Source organism: Crocodylus siamensis, chromosome 11 (assembly GCF_052110815.1).
Source record: "Crocodylus siamensis isolate JL-2025a chromosome 11, ASM5211081v1, whole genome shotgun sequence".
Taxonomy (NCBI): Eukaryota; Metazoa; Chordata; order Crocodylia; family Crocodylidae; genus Crocodylus; species Crocodylus siamensis.
This window is the reverse complement of record NC_143405.1, coordinates 21561431-21578201: the sequence shown is the minus strand read 5'-3', so window position 1 is coordinate 21578201 and position 16771 is coordinate 21561431. Positions and strand designations below refer to the sequence as shown.

At 48.2% G+C, this 16771-nt stretch overlaps 1 protein-coding gene across 2 annotated transcripts in view; it reads left to right on the top strand.

Annotated features, from left to right (window-relative positions):
• Positions 1 to 16771, top strand: part of RAD54L2 (RAD54 like 2) — a 98513-nt gene that overhangs the window by 79462 nt on the left and 2280 nt on the right. For both annotated transcript variants that reach the window (XM_090022979.1, XM_090022980.1), the window contains 11 exons: positions 1138 to 1480; positions 2920 to 3097; positions 3898 to 4143; positions 6379 to 6497; positions 6847 to 6962; positions 8274 to 8373; positions 8719 to 8924; positions 10699 to 10874; positions 11856 to 12052; positions 15059 to 15249; positions 15875 to 15964. In XM_090022979.1, the coding sequence (XP_089879105.1) occupies positions 1138 to 1480; positions 2920 to 3097; positions 3898 to 4143; positions 6379 to 6497; positions 6847 to 6962; positions 8274 to 8373; positions 8719 to 8924; positions 10699 to 10874; positions 11856 to 12052; positions 15059 to 15249; positions 15875 to 15964 (1962 nt within the window). The remainder of the gene's footprint in view (positions 1 to 1137; positions 1481 to 2919; positions 3098 to 3897; positions 4144 to 6378; positions 6498 to 6846; positions 6963 to 8273; positions 8374 to 8718; positions 8925 to 10698; positions 10875 to 11855; positions 12053 to 15058; positions 15250 to 15874; positions 15965 to 16771) is intronic.

Below are 16771 nucleotides of genomic sequence, written 5' to 3'. Positions count from 1 at the left end.
TTCAGTGGCTGAACCTCTGAATCTGAATTGAATCAGAGGACCCTTTAATCTCTCGGAATCAAATCAGAACCCTCTGAAACAATTTGGAAAGATTCAGAGATTCGGACATAGAAACAGCTTTAAATGTTTTCTACATACCTCTAGGTAGCAGGGGCTCATGAATGCTGCGATGCTGGGGTGCGTAGAGTGTCTCACAGGAGTGCAGGGGGCTCCCCAGCATGCTTGGCAGCAGACCCAGAAGTGGACCAGTCCACTTCTGGATCCACTGGGGAGCATGCAGGACCCCTCCCTCTCTCTCCCTCCCTCCCCCTCACCCCCCGAGCCACCCCTGCTCAGTGACTGGTGCCTCCTGGGTCTGGTGGGGGTACCCAGATTCCCCCTGCAGCTGATTGCTGAGCTGGGGAGGCACAGAGGGCCCCCCAGCATGCTCCCTGGCAGACTTCCGGTCCACTTATGGGTTTGCTGCCGAGCATGTGGAGGGCCCCCTGCACTCCTGTGAAATGCTCCATGTACCCTAGCACCGCAGCAATCACAAGCTGCACCTGCTACCTCAAGGTATGTAGAAAAGACTTTTAAAGTTGTGTCTGATACTCCGAATCAGCATTGAATCTTCAGTTTCAGCTAAATTGAATCAGGGACAGCGATCTGAATCAATGAATCAAATCACTGTCCCCAATTCGGGCCAAATCCAAATCAGCTTTGAATAGGGCCCACTTCGCACACCACTAATGTAGAGTAAACACAAAGCTGGGCTGTCTGTTGGCCTCATCCTAATATGGAAAGGATCACTTTTTCAGGACCAAAAGGATGTTTAGGTCCCATTAAGTCGTTGATTTTTCTGGTGAGACTGCAAATAAGAGAGCCAGTCAGTAACTTTTACTGTGGATTTGTGTAGAATGGCTACTAGGAACTGGACTGAAATGCCCAATTCACTTCACCTCAGCTACTGAATAGATGCAAGAGATGATGACTTCTGGTCATTACTAGCCTGGGCTGCCTGGAGCCAGTGGCTCTGTAAGCCATTTCCCAGCCCCTGAGCCATTTTAGCCCCTTCCCATGAATATGTAGAGCTTTTTAACTCTCATTTTTAAGTTTTGTTGAGTTAGCTGCTGATTAACTTTGTGCCTTTGTTCTCAGGGATCGAGAAGGCTCTGTCCCGTCCTGGACCAGATGTGGTTATCTGTGATGAGGGACATCGGATAAAGAATTGCCATGCCAGCACTTCCCAAGCCCTGAAGAACATCCGTTCCCGGCGACGGGTGGTACTAACTGGCTACCCGCTCCAGAACAACCTGATTGAGTATTGGTGCATGGTAGACTTTGTCCGGCCTGACTTTCTGGGCACCCGGCAAGAGTTCAGCAACATGTTTGAGCGCCCCATCCTGAACGGGCAGTGTATTGACAGCACTCCTCAAGATGTTCGTCTCATGAGGTACCGCAGTCATGTCCTGCATAGTCTACTGGAGGGCTTTGTGCAGAGGTGAGTTCTCATCACATTTCCAGCAGTCTAATCTATGCAAACAACCTGTTTGATCATACTGTGTATTCAGAGCAGCTAATATTTCTTTTTTTTCTGGAGCCTGGGTTTTACCATGGGTGGTCTCTTTTCCTCAAGGGGGAGTAGAGGAGGGGGACTGAAGAATTATGCAGATGTAACAGTTGCATCGAACTAGCTTGTATTCTTTGATTTAACTACATTTGCTACCACTGTCGTTACCTCTGGTTACGGGTGTAAGGTGTAAATTTTCATGCTAATGGCTTCCTGTGATACTGATAGGAGTGACTAAGTTAGAGAATAGTATCTCTAGCAGCATGGTGTTCCAAGTGCATTTTGGTTTTTGAGTAGGTAATTAAAATCATAGAAAATTAGGGTTGGAAGGGACCTCAGGAGGTCATCTAGTCCAACCTCCTGCACAAAGCAAGACCATCCCCAAATAGATCATCCTAGCCAGGGCTTTGGCACGCCAAGCCTTAAAAACCTGCCAAGGATGGAGATTCCACCAGCTGTCTAGGTAACCAGCCTCCTAGTGAGAGAGTTTTTCCTAATATCCAACTTAAACCTCCCTTACTGGAACTTGAGAACATTACTCCTTGTTCTGTCATCTGTCACCCCTGAGAACAGTCTACCTCCATCCTCTTTGCAGCCGCTCTTCAGGTGCTATCAAATCCCCCCCTCAGTCTTTTCTTCTGTAGACTAAATAAGCACAGTTCCTCAGCCTCTCCTTTTAAATTGTATCCCCCAGCCCCTAACCATTTTTGCTGTCCTTTGCTGGACTTCCTCAAATTTGTCTACCACCTTTCTATGGTGGCGGGCCCAAAACAGGACACAGTACTCCAGATGTGGCCTCACCAGTGCAGAATAGAGGGAAATAACTTCCCTCAATGCCACTTTTGTGGCATCTTCCATCCAAGGATCTGAATGGATTTTATTAGCTCCCTAATGAAAGAAACATTACAATATCTCTGCATGGAGGTAGAAAATCTCTTCTTTCCAGATGAGGATCTGGAGATCCAGAATGAACAAATGCTTTGAGTAGAGAGAGGCTTAGCATGTCATTGATAGAGCCCCAAATAGGTACAAGATCTCTTAATTTCTTCTGTAGAACTACAACCATAAGCCCATCCTTTCTGCTTTATCACCACAGAAAGCGAGACCTTCATCACCCATCTTAACACTGTACATTCCACTGGGATATTGTGATGTTTTAGATCTTGGTAATGGAGCTTAACCTTCCTTCTATTCTGCTTCAGTTGCAGTGTATTACAGGTGTCCTTCATTAGAAACACGGAGGCAGTTGAAGTTCTTCTCTGTCGTCAACTGGTGCAGGAAATTGAAATCGTACCCTGAAGGCAGCCACCGAGAAAATAGATCTGAACATTCCTTTCCTTCTACTTAATCTCCCCTTACTGCTTCCACAGGCGAGGCCACAATGTGCTGAAGATTCAGCTTCCCTCTAAGGAGGAACATGTCATCTTAGTGCGTCTGTCAAAGATCCAACGGGCTCTTTACACAGAGTTTATGAACCGATTCCGGGATGCAGGCAACAGTGGCTGGCTGGGACTGAACCCACTTAAAGCTTTCTGTGTCTGTTGTAAGGTGAGTTTTTGGCAAGAAAAGTAAAGAATTCCTGCAGTATGTGGGGAAGAGGCTGGAGTCTATACAAACCGCTTAGGAAGGAATTTTGAATAGGTATTAGTATCAGTTGTAACAGCTCAAGCAACTGTGGTACATGAATTTGCTCTGCATGATGTAATGCAGTGTGCCAGTAGCAGCATTATTCGTATCTGAGACTGAGATGCAGAGTTTAATTGGCTTGTCAGAACTCAGGCAAGAGGATAGCTGGAGAGCCAGGGACTGCACCGAGATGATCTGAATCAGAGTTTGGTTACTTCATCGCAAAGTCTGTATTTCCCAGAACATCGACTGTGTGCGGGTGTGTGTATGTGTAAAGTAGTACTTTGTCATCAAGCACAAAGAGGCTTAAAAATAATACTTTTCAAAAAATGAAGACTAATTTTAATGAGATCTGTGTTTTCTGTTATCTGTTTTATATCATGACCATATCATTTTTCTTTTTGAACATTCACCAGAAACTACTCAACTTTTTGTAGCATATTTAACATGTCCCTGTTAGGAGACCTGTGAGGTACTTAAGAGTACTAAAATAGGCTCCTTGCTATCAAGTTTTTTAATCCAGTCAGTATTGCCTTATCTGAGGCACTTTACACTTTTCCTTCCAGTTCACTTCGGAGGGGAACAATTTTATTAGTGAAGTACTAGAGTATTCCTGCAGATAAACTGTCACTTGACTAAACACAGAAGGCTGTAAATCCACAGGCATTCTTGGCTGGGCTTCTTCCAGTGCAGTTTTACTTTACCTTTTCTTTACATCTCAGATCTGGAACCACCCTGATGTACTGTATGAAGCACTGCAAAAGGAGAATCTGGCAAATGAGCAGGACCTGGATGTGGATGATCTTGGCACAGCCAGTACCAATTCTCGCTGCCAGCCACAGGGAATGAAAATCAAAACGGAGAGTAATGCATCACCAATTGGAGAAGCAACCAACAGCAAGTTCATCCAGAGTGTTGGTTTCAATCCCTTTCAGGAAAGAGCAAATCAGGTCGTTACGTATGAGTGGGTAAGTAGCAAAACTCACAAGAGCCTTAGTTCTGAGGTTTTTCAATAAACATGGTCTGGATGCTTGTTTTCTCCAAGGGAGAGTTTTCTAGTTATGAACAGATAGGCCTGTGTGAAGCAGCTAGTATTTGCTTTGGAATTGGATTCAGCCAATTCAGGGAACAGTGCTTCAATTCAGAGATTTGAATCACCGTCCCAAATTGATTCGGCCGAATCTGATTCATAGATTTGGCTGCTGCCAAACTGGCCAAATCTCCGAATCACACAGGCCCTATCCCACACCTGCTCTCAGTGGCTGCCCCTCCTGCCCCAGCTCTTTGGTGGTGGTGGGGGGGGGGAAGCCCCCACTCAGCAGCTCTTGCCTGGCAGGGGGTGATCCCTGCTGTCCCCCACCCCATGCCATTTGGGGGGGCTCTGCCACAAGCCCCCTGACCCCCCCCCCCACACCCACTCTCCCAGCCCCCCCCATGGATGCCTCGCCTGCCCCAGGTCCTGGCCCTTTAAAAAAAACAAAACAAACAAAATAGCCCCCCACCAGCTGCTGCCCAGGAGGGGGTGATCCCTGCTGCCCCCCACTGTGTGTACACAGGGCTTTTTTGTATTGTTTTCTTAAACGGCCAGAGCTGGGGCCATGCAGGGCAGCCATGTGGGGGCTGGGAGAGCGGGAGGGGAGTCAGGGGGCTTGTGGCAGAGTCCCCCATGCAGTGTGGGACAGCAAGGATCTCTCCCCTGCCTGCCAGCAACTGGTGAGTAGGGGCTTTTTTTAAAGGGCCGGGAGCTGGGGCAGGCGGGGCAGCCATGGGGGGTGGGGCTGGGAGAGTCGGGGGGTGCTCAGGGTGCCTAGGGGAGCTGGCAGGGGATAGGGCCTGGCAGGGGTTCCCTCCCTCCTCCAGCTTCCTCTCCCCTGGCCCTTACTTACTGGCATGGAGTCTGGGTCCAGCTCCCTGCTGCAGCGGGTGGAGACTGTCCAGATCACCAAAGCTGTCCGAATTAAAATCGGGTCAGATCTCCTCTGAATCAAATCAGCACCCAAAGCTTAACACAACCCTATTAACTTCATAGTTTCATAGTAGGTAGGGTCAGAAGGGACCTGAGCAGATCATCAAGTCTGACCCTCTGCCATGGCAGGAAAGAGCACTGGGGTCAAACGACCCTGGCTAGGTGATTATCCAGCCTTCTTTTGAAGACCCCAATGGTAGGAATGAGCACCACTTCCCTTGGAAGTTGGTTCCAGCTCCTAGCCACCCTGACTTTGAAGTAGTGCCTCCTGATATCTAGCCTGAATCTACTCTCAGTCAACTTATGGCCATTATTCCTCATTACTGCCGGTAGTGCTTGGAGGGGGGGAAGTAGCAATGTCTTTTCACTTTAGCTGAGATCTTGCTGAGTTCTGGGAATTTCTCCTTAGCCAAGATAAACCTCTGTTATGATTATATGTATTGCTTCTCCACCTTGATTTGCACAAATGTGGGGTGTTAGTGGAGATCATGAGGCTGCTGCACTCCCAGTCTGCAGGTGGCTGTCTGCTTATATCTAGTTTTTGTCAGGCCTGGGTAATTCAGAATTGGTGCCTTCTCCCTGTGCAGCTGAGGCCAAGACTTGGGTGAGAACCAGTAGGATGGGAAGTGGTAGACCCAATTAATCTAGATGAGACAGGCGATACTAGTAGGCTGGGTGAGAGATCTTGAGGTAGCTTATGATTCCTGTCAGTGAATTTGTGAGGTTTTGTCCCTCTCTTTGTCGCTGAGATTTGCAGTGTGGAGTTTCTTGAGTTCCAGATTGGAGCAGTGGCTGAGATGATCTTTGTCTGGGCCTGTAGTTTCTCTGTATGTCTGTCTCTTTCTCTCTCTGGACCTGGACCTGGACCATGCCAGACTAGTTACTCCTCTGTCACTGTGAGACAGAGTTCTTCACAGGGCCACCACCCTTTAGAAAGTACAGGTTGTGCAATGCAGTAATCCTTTGGTTAACCTCATCTGTTTCATGAATTCTCTGGCAGCTGCACTAGTCTCCTGTTTATTGTCAGCTGTAATTCAGGGTATTGCTTTGGTCTGAAGAGCCCTGTAGGGCACTCAAGAGACCATTTCTTTCTCTTATCTGCCACAGATAGCTTAAAAGGGAAACTAGTAGTGTCTGGATTCAAGTGGCAGGGCTACTGGCAGGTTTCTCTCAACATTAGGCTGGAACCTCTTATGATTCACATTTAAAAATGCATCTAAACAGTGTTTCTCTGTAGGCCAAGGACATCCTGTGTGATTACCAGACTGGAGTCTTGGAGAACTCACCCAAGATGGTGTTACTGTTCCACTTGGTTGAGGAGAGTGTAAAGCTTGGAGACAAGATTTTGGTTTTCAGGTAAGAGTCATCATTGATGGATGCTCCTTAATTGCTGAATGCTGGTGTAGTTAAGGAATGTCATTTTATGTGGAGATCACCTGTTGGATAAGAGAAGACTGGTATCTTTTGTCTAGCAGCTGCCCGTTGTTTTGCCCTTTTGTTTTTGTCTTTCTTTCATTGTTTTGTTAAATCCTGTTTCCGTATGCTGATTTCTGACCCTCATCATCCCTGTGGATTTCAGTATTAAGGGGTTTTGGTCCTTAGTGTGGCCAACTTGTTTGCTACTGGTGGAGTGCTAGCAAGGGGGGAACTGACATTTTAGTGTCTTGGCTCCACTGTTGAGGCCTTTTTCCTCTTGGTTTTTCAGCCAGAGCCTGTCCACGTTATCTGTCATTGAGGAGTTCTTGGCAAAGAGACAGATGCCCAATCCTGCAGGTTCAGATGGAGGAGTTCATAACTGGATCCGAAACATCAACTATTACAGTAAGTACAGACTGCTCCCCTCACTTCATGCGTGACATTGGTTGAGTCTCTGTTGCTGGGCTAATTATCTTGATGTTGTAGCAGTTGCCTCCAGTTTTCCCCCCTGCTTGCTTGTGGTTACCTATACCTATAAGCATGCAGATGTCATGCTTATCCATGTTTTGGTTATTTGCTTGGGCAATTCATTTACAGTAGCTTTGACCAGAACTCATTGTCAGTTCCTAGGGGCCATTGTATGTTTAACGTCTGGCTATCAAGCATGGTTATCATTCCTAAGCCCTCATCTTTACTTTTTTCTTGGAATTTGCATACTTCCTTGTTCTTTCCCCATAACCCAGAACCAGCCCCCTCTACAATAGTTTTTCTACTTGTTTTGGTGGTGGCAAATTCTCCCCCTTGTTTGAATCCTCTTCAGGCCTGTGTTGTCCATTTCAGTGCCTGTCCTATATAGCAGGGTGACAGGAATTTCAAAGTAGCTGAATAAACAAAGTGCCTCTGATTGCTCTTGGTTAGCAAGTTGGGTGTGTAATAACCTGTTCTCGTTCTTCAAGATCAGGGTACCACCAGCATGTGTCCATCATGAGTGGTTTCTACCCATGATTGCAAGCTGCACCATGCATTTGCACTCTTTTTGTCTGAATCCCTTGAAATGGGCTGGCCAGCTGGTGGTTCCTGCTCATACTTTGGCCATGATCTCTGGGCTCCTGCTCCCTCCTCCAGCTTCTGCTTCCTGACCCTGGCCCTAAAGGTGGAGCTTGTGGGGCCCAGGACCCTGGGCAGAGTGTTGCTCTCAGTCATGTAGAAGGTAGACAGCCCTGCCTTGGGATATGTTACTTTCTGGTCTGTGGGGGTTGGCCAGTGCATTACGTTATGTTCCTGTTTTCCCAGATCATTGAGAGATAAGCAGGTATTTGGGGCCTTTGCACCTGGCACTCCGTAAATTGCTTTAATGATGTATTGGACTCTTGTGAATTACAGCTTCTCACCTCTTATTCAGGCATACTCCCACCAGGGAATTTGACCTGTGTCAGACTCCTGTTTGTAGCATTTAAACATTGTAGATGAGCACAGCCCATTGAGTGGGAGGATGTGGGTTCAAGCTGGTACAGCTAAGGTCTTTCTCTGATGCACTGGTATAAGTGTCTGAATTGACTGACAGCCTCTGTCTTAGCTGACCCTCTACTGATTCTCCAGGACAGTGACATTTTTTACAGCGTGGATACTGTAAATATGCATGGGAACTGTTTAGTTCTGATGGGTGCCATAAGTAAAAAGTGTTTTTTTAAATGTATCCCTGATTTTGTTTCCCAGGACTGGATGGCAGCACATCTGCCTCAGAAAGAGAACGATTGATTAACCAGTTCAATGACCCCAGCAACAGCTCTGTTTGGCTTTTCCTTTTGTCCACTCGGTAAGTCAGCTATCTCCTAGGAGCAGTGGTGCAGGGGAGGAACTGATGACTTAAGATTTTACATATTGGTAACTGTAGATTCCTACATTCCCCTGGTGGGTAGTGTTCTAGCCCCTCTTTCTTGTTCCTCTTGTGGTTTGGTGTTCGCATCTGTTTTATCAGACAGAACTTGGCTTGAATCCGCAATGGGGAGCAACCATGCATTTGGAGTTAAGGCAGGAACAGCTCCACCAAAGTCGTGGTGTTTGCATTGGTTACACAAAGGGCTCCTTAGCCATGATAGCAGGTCAAGTATGACAGTCTTTAGAACAGTGGCATGTTTTGAAATTTGGCTTTTGTTTTAAGAGCTGGGTGTTTGGGTGTCAACCTGATTGGAGCAAACAGAGTGGTGGTGTTTGATGCTTCTTGGAACCCGTGCCATGATGCTCAGGCAGTGTGTCGAGTGTACCGCTATGGGCAGAAGAAGCCTTGCCACATTTACCGACTGGTTTCTGATTATACCCTGGAAAAGAAAATCTATGACCGCCAGATCTCCAAGCAGGGGATGTCAGGTAGGCCTGAACATAAGGGCTCTGTGTGTCCTTGTTTATCTTTCTCTCTACTTCTTAGCTCCCAAAAGCAGTTTTTGTGGCTTTGATAATGCTGCCTTTTTGCCTAATGGTGAAAACCAAATGGTCAAAGTAGTGCTTAAAGAACAGATGCTAGAGACATGCTTATTACTTGGGGGTTGTTCTGGTGCTATATTATTCATATGAGTTGAGACCTCACAAAAATTAGGGACTAGACTAAGCAGTGCTGGTTTGAGCCAGTGTATTGCAACATTGAGTATAGCAGAGAGCTAAGAGACCTAAGTTTCAGTTTCAGCGCTGCTTTGTCTTAGATTGGGCAAGTTACTGTAACACTCCATGCTTTGTTTTTCCATTATAAGATAGGGGAAACACCCACTCTTGATGAAGCTTGTTGACATCCTTGAAGGGTCTTAGTGGTAAAGTATTCTAGTTTCATAGTTGGTAGGGTCAGAAGGAACCTAAGCAGATCATCTGGTCTGACCCTCTGCCATGGAAAGAAAGTTGGGGTCAAATGACCCCAGCTAGGTGGCTGTCTAGCCTCCTTTTGAAGACCCCCAGGGTAGGGGCAAGCACCACTTCCCTTGGAAGTTGGTTCCAGATCCTAGCCACCCTGACTGTGAAGTAGTGCCTCCTGATATCTAGCCTGACTCTACTCTCAGTCAACTTATGGCTGTTGTTCCTTGTTACCCCCAGTAGTGCTCGGGTTTGTTTCAGTCCTGACTGCCCTTGGGCCAAACTACCAGGTGAGCAGCAGTTATGTGATGGGCACAAAAAGGAGCTGCAGCTGACCCTGAAGGAGTCATGTTCTTCTGTGTCCTGCTCAATTTGAAACCAGATATAGCAGCCACAGTTCAGTACACTGACTTAATGTAGCAGAATCTTCTACCAGTTGTCTAAGCCTTGGAAGAAGCCGCCTTTAGATTTTATTCCCCATCTTGACATGGAATATAAAAATAAAGGCCAAGGAGCAGTTCAATATTACGTTCTGTAAAGTGCAGTTCCTGGTCACTTGTTAGAACTCTGGAGTCCTTCTCTGTGGCATTGACTGGGTGGTTACTGATGTAAGGTGTTGCAGCTACGTTGTGCTAACTGAAGGTATGAACATGCCTACATTTTGGAGCTGTTTCAAAAGAGAAGGGCAGGGGGAAATAGGAGGGACTTTTGCCCCAAATGGTGCAGCTTCTGTGGTGTTTAAGAGTTGTGTGTGGACAAGCTGGGAACAATACAAATATAGCAAAACTTTTCCAACTTGACTTCTTTCCCCCCCCCCCGGTTAAAGCTGGGGCAATTTTGCTACATTTGTAGTGGTCCCACCTTGTCCACAGCTGCCCTGTGCTCCTGATCAACAGCTTCCCTTGCAGAACATTCCCTTTTTGAAATGCCTCCAAATGTATGTATGTGGGTCAAAATTACAGATGTGTAATACAATAGTGATGCCTAAATCCCCCTATTATGGTGTCTTGGGGTTCCAGGTTTGTATATACATGAAGGTTAATGGCCCACATTATGTTGTTGCAAAATACATGGAACAAATAATTCCATGGCCTAACTCCTCCTGAGTGTACTTGGGTTGGAGCACTCATCAAGTGCAGTGGGATGATTTCTGTCCTTGCCCAGACACTAACAGGAAACTGAGGAATAGACGTATTAAGAGCCAGGAAACCAATAGGAAGGGAATTTGAATTTGACAAAGTTTAGTCGAGAGCAGCAGCTGTCCCCTCCTTTTTCTGATTGCTCCATCTCTCCTCTTCTCCAGATCGTGTGGTAGACGATCTTAATCCAGTGCTGAACTTCACTCGGAGGGAGGTGGAGAACCTCCTGCACTTTGTCGAAGAGGAGTCAGACCCTGCCCAGCTGTCAGTCAACAAGAACAAGATCAAGGAGTCTGTCCTCCAGCTAGCCTGTCTCAAGCACCCTCACCTCATCACCAAGGTAAGAGGAAAGATACCCAGTGCTGCTGGTACCCTCATGTGGGAGCAACACTGAGCAGAGTAACAGTCTACCTTGGGAAGAAATGGGGCTGTCTGCCTGGGTATTGAGATGAGAACAGTGTGAGTTATTGTCTGAGGAGACTGAGCATTTGTCTTATCCAAGTCAGTGACTAGTTTTGCTGATGGTGTTGTTCCATAAGCAATCCCAGGACCAGAGTTTCTTGTGGAAATTCCTTTTAAGCTTTTGGTACAGAATCTGCAAGAAGCAGTTTTGGGGGAGCTTGGGGAGTTGACTTGAGAAGGAATCAAACACAGTTTTCACTCTAGGAATCTCCGGAATTTCATTAGCAGTCGTTTCCTGCAGTACCTCCTTTTCATGCAATACCATCATTTTTGAAGACCCCTTTGTCCTGAAGTCAGAGATACCTTTGGACATACACTTGCTTTAGTAAAAATATCATACTTGTTGACTTTCTCCATAGCACTCTTTCAGAGCATATGTGGTGCTGGCACAACCAATACTTAAGTATAGTCTCAGGGGTTTTACAAGAAAAAGCCCTACATACCTAGTGCATTAGTTCTGAAGTATCACTGCCTTCAGGGAAAGCAGGTACAAATGTCTAGAATTTGGTTCCAAACCTTCCTGTTCCTATGTGATTATACATGGGATAACAGGTATCATAAATAGAGAGAGGTGGTTCACTGTTGTTAGTCTGAAATTAGGCAGAAGTCAGGGCAGGGTAGTACATGATAGACTAACTCGTTCAGAGAGGCATGAGCTTTTATTGGCTACAGTCTGCTTCTAAAGTAGGTTGTAGCTTATGAAAGCTCATGCCTTCCTCTATGAGTTAGTCTATCAGATGCCACCCCATCCTGCCTTTTACATATCATAAATATAGGGAGCAGTTTGTCCTTATTTGGATTCAGATGCTGCCATCTTGTGGTGTACTAGTGTCAAGCTGTGTTTGTGATGTGACCACAGGAGCCTTTCCAGCATGAGTCGCTGCTGATTGACCGGAAGGAGCACAAGTTGACCAAGGCAGAGAAGAAAGCAGCCAAAAAGAGCTATGAGGAAGAGAAGCGAGCGTCCGTCCCCTACACCCGTCCGTCCTATGCGCAGTATTACCCCGCCAGTGACCAGAGCCTGACAAGCATCCCTGCCTTCAGTCAAAGGAACTGGTGGGTGCATGTTTCTTCCCACTAATGAGGTCTTCAGTTGAGAATAAATAAAGAAAAAATACAGTGGTAGAAGAACATTAATCCATTACCTCAGCCAGTCTAATGGGCTCCTAGCAAATGGGCCAAATGAGGTGGAGCTGTGCTTTCTGTCCCACCTGCTGTACATCATGATCCACAAAGAAGGCAGATGAAGCAGAGAATTCAGCCCATAAGAGAAGAGGGTTACCTTTGCAGCTTTGAGGGTCATCTGCAGCCTTCTTTCCATTAGCAATTTCAGTGTCTGGGGCTTGAGAGAATAGGGACAGCGCTCTCTAGGAAGAGGCAGATGGATGCAGGCAAGAAATACAGAGCCAAGACACAGTGAAAGAGTTGAGAGCTTGTCATTCTACCTTTGGCTTTGTAATGTCCAGTTTTTGGTCTTGTCATACCCCATTTCCTTGAGAGAGCTCACGTGACTACTGCTCAAATGCAGTTCACACTACTGTGAACTAAGTAATGGTTTGCACTGCACTGTCTCACATTGCTGCCTGAAAACAGATTGGCTGTTCCCAGCAGATGGAGAAGCTGAAGTGTAGGGACTAGCCTCCAGGACAGTGACACTATCTAGCATAGCAACCAGAAATCCTGATTGCTAGTCCTGATTTTTAGCCCATAGGTCAAACTCTTGGACATGCACACATCCACACATGCACACACATGTACTTGCTGGAGCTCAAATAAGAGGGGCACAAATTTATGCTGGGGATTTTTGCCTCAGCACATGTGCCTGAATATACACTTTGGTGTGGGGCAAGTTGTGCCACTTGGGGCAAACTGACCCTGCCCAGTTCCTCCTAGATCTGCAGCCAGGGGGAGCTGGAGGCTGGCTTCAGCACGCCCACTGGCCCCAGCAATATAAAAGGCTGCCCTGGCAAGCAGCTCAGGGCTACTTGCTCTCAGGAGCTTCTCAGGCCCAGCCAGTTGGTATCTGGGAACAATAGCCCCCTGTGCCAGGTGAACTGCTGCAGCAGCCCTGACCTAAAGTGGACCCTGCACCCTTCACCTTCACTGCAGCAGTCTGGCAGCAGAGGCTGCTTGCTGCCTGGCTGTGACCTGCTGCCACCTGCAACAGCATGCGCCCCTTTGGACCTGCAGCTCCATGTCTGCATGCATGCCAGACCTGGGTGGGGACTGCCTGGGCTGTGGCACGGACACTGTAGCAGGGTCTTTGGGACCTTTGGGCCAGCTGCCATTGGGCTGTGGCTGCACAGTTGGCCTTTGTGCAGCATTGCTGCAATGTGTGCCCTCACTCTGCCATCTGGGCAGCTATTGGCTGAAAGGTGTGCTCAGTATGGTAGCCTGCTTTGAACTGTCCATGCATGTTTTCCTGGCCCCAAATGGTCAGGAGGTCAGGCACCTCATTTGCCCTCCAGCTGGGTCCCTGGTGCCAGCCTTGGGCAAGCTCCTCTACCTGGGTCCTGCCACTTGCCTCACTAGCAGGAATCCTGGTGTTCCCTATTTAAACATTTCAAATTCTCTGACAAAAATATATCCCAAACTCACTTCTTAAAATACCCCAAAATCTGTGTTCTTCCATGATTAAATGAAATATCAGTATAAATATATGGAGATTGATTGATCAGTTGGGCAATGTTTTATTGATATATTTACAATTTTGAAGCAATTTGGAAGCCTACCAGTGCCACTATCATCATAATAAAAATTCTAAATATCTGTACATTTTGGTGTTTGCTTTTGGTTTTTTAACGTAGAAAAATCAGAGTTGCCTTTGCCCCTTTCACTCACTAGGTTGTAGCGTTCTTGGCAGCACTGATATGCTGGTGCCCTGCCCCTGTCCTTGCCCCTCACTCTCAACCCACAGCCCCTCCAGTCCCCTCACTTCTGACCTGCAGCCCCTGCCTGCCCCCACTAGCTCCCTCCCGGCAGCATCTCCGTCCTAGCACGAGGACATGGGTCCAGCTGCAGCTGTCCCACCTGCTGCTTTGTGGCTCTGAGGAATACCAGCCCTTGCTGTTTTGCTCTCTGCACCTGTGCCCAGGACCCAGCAAGCCTCATGCTGCTTGTGGGAAGCCCTTGACTGGGGCTCAGAGACTGGGCTGCTCAAGCTCCTTCCCTTCCAGGCCAGTCCCCCCTACACAGGCTTTTCTAGGGGGGTAGGGGGGGATCTAATTCTGGCTCTGGTTGCCTCTCCTGCTGAGAGTGCTGCCCCACCCTGCCCCTATCTCTCTTCCTCTCTCACACACCCTGCAGCCACCGCCACCCTTCCCCCCAGTCCATCACACCCCGAAGGAATTCCTGGGACCAGGACCACCCCCAGATTGGGGCGCATGTCCCAGCACCAGTGTGGGCACAGCAGGGCTGCAATGTGGCAGCTGGCCCTGCAGCCGTAGCTCCCACCAGCAGGTCCCTCCCATCCCAAGTGGCCAGTTGGGTATGCAGGGTGTGAGATTTGGTGGGGGGGATGTGGGGTTTGGAGGGTGGGAGTGTTGGGGGTGGGTGTAGGGTTTGTGGGGGTGAGGTTGTAGGGGGTGTATGGGACTGGTTATGTGGGTGATGGGTTTATGGGGTGGTTTGGAGATGTGGGGTTTGTGGGTGACAGGGCACACAGCCCCACCGCATAGCACACTGACTGCCCCCACACCCTCCCAAGCACACAGCTCCCCCACAGCAGCAGTGGCTGTGGGGCGTTCAGGGCCTGCTGCTGGCAGAGCCCCTTGCAGTGCAGTGCGGCTCTGGCTGTCTCAGACCTGGTGCCGCCTGTGCAGCATGTCGCAGGCTGGGCCCGGTGCAGCCCAGGGCCATGTGCTTTTGGGCAGCACCGGGTTGCTCAGGCTGTCACTTGTGGGGGCCTGGCGCCGCTTGCAGTGGCTGTGCATCAGGCCGCCCAAGGTCCTGCCTCCAAGTGCCCCGCATGCTGTTTGGAAACAGCAGCACACATACAAGAGACTCGCTTTGCCTCTTGAAACACGTAACTCAATTCATTCCTCTCCTTCCTTCTTCTATTAGGCGACCAGCTCACAAGGGTGAAGACAAGCCAGTGGCAAGCGTCCGCCCTGTTCAGTCCACCCCCATTCCTATGATGCCTCGGCATGTTTCAATGGTAGGCTCAACTTCTGGTTCCAACCCTGCTGTCAACTTCCCCATCAACTATCTACAGCGTGCTGGTGTCCTTGTCCAGAAGATAGTCACCACTACAGGTGAGTCAGGAAAAATCGCATTGATTCTTCCAGTCAAGAACCTGACTGAGAGAGAGAATTGTGGAACATGGAGATGGGATCCATCAGGATAGTGATGTACATAGGCCTCCATCCCTCTGACCCCATTACATAGCCACTATGCCTTAGGCAACTGGCGGAGAGGCCTTGGAGCCTTCTACACCCCCATACCCGCTAGGGATTTTCCTGTGCCTGGAGGAGTTGCACTGCATCTGTGCAAAGACAAAATAGGGCAGGGGATCTGTCCCAAACTGTTGATGGAATAAGACTTTGGGACCTTGAGCTGCAGAGCTTCTGCTGTACTACTGCCAGCACCCTCTCAGGTCCCTTCTTAAATGGGGCTCGTGTTGGTACAACTTGTCATTTATTTCTCCTGAGCCTTGCTCCTCCCAGGGCTGGCCCTCTCAGGCTCTGTCTCAGGATTTACCCTCTAGTTCCTAATCCTTCTGTGTTGCTTATAATTAAAGGTAGGTTCCCATCTTGCAGGATATAGGCAGGATGGAGCCAACTGTGAAGTGAAAAAATTTACCTGGGCTTTCTCCCTTTTCTCTTGTTGTGGGCCTGTTGCGTAACTTTACAAACACTGTTCTCGCGTTGCCCCCACCAGATATTGTGATTCCAGGGACAAACACATCCACCGATGTGCAGGCAAGGATCAGTGCTGGTGAGAGCATCCACATAATCCGTGGGACGAAAGGTAAATCCCTCTCTTGGGGGAGAAGTAAGTGTCCTGAGAGACCAGAGTTCCTGTTCCCAGTGCTCTGCCACAGGATGCATTTAATAAAGAGAATCTCTTCCAAAGCTTCAGGATTATGAAGGATCAGAGCTATTTAGTTTGTCAGTTTAACTATCCCACAGAGATAAAAGACACTAGGCCACTGGCCCTGTAATTTCCCACCCATTCCAAAGCCCAGATCCATGTCTCCAGACTGCTCCTCTTGAAGCCCTCTCCATCCTTCCCTTGCAAAGAGGACAGGAGAGATTTGGAGCTGTAGGTTTGTCCCTCATTACACTGTCTCCCTCTTTCCTGTCATGTTTGGGGAATGGATAGCTCTCAACCTATTGACGCAGCTGTAGTCAATGGAGAAGTTGACTGAGAGCTGGAGGTGGGACAGGGCATTCTCAGTGGAGAATTCATACACTGTGAAACCAAAGTCCTCCCAATATTGGCAATGGTATCTTTTCTTAGGAAGAGTCAAGAAGCCTACTCAGTGTTGTAAAGAGTGGACACTCTAGTTTCTGGGGGCAGAAACCACATGCAAGTAGTGCATGAGTGTCCTAAAAATGGACACAGATACACAGCCAGACAGTACTGACCAAGGGAGTGGTGCCAAGGCTGTTGCTTTTAGCCAAGAATAACCTGATAATGTGTCCATACCTCTTAAGAGGAGTGGGATGAGGGGAAGGGATTTGAGTCCTGCAGTGACTTCTGATTGTTCTGTTGGGTGCAGCTTTGTAGCTGAGGGGAGGGCAGGCTTCTGGTGCTTTGGTGTGAGGGGGAGGA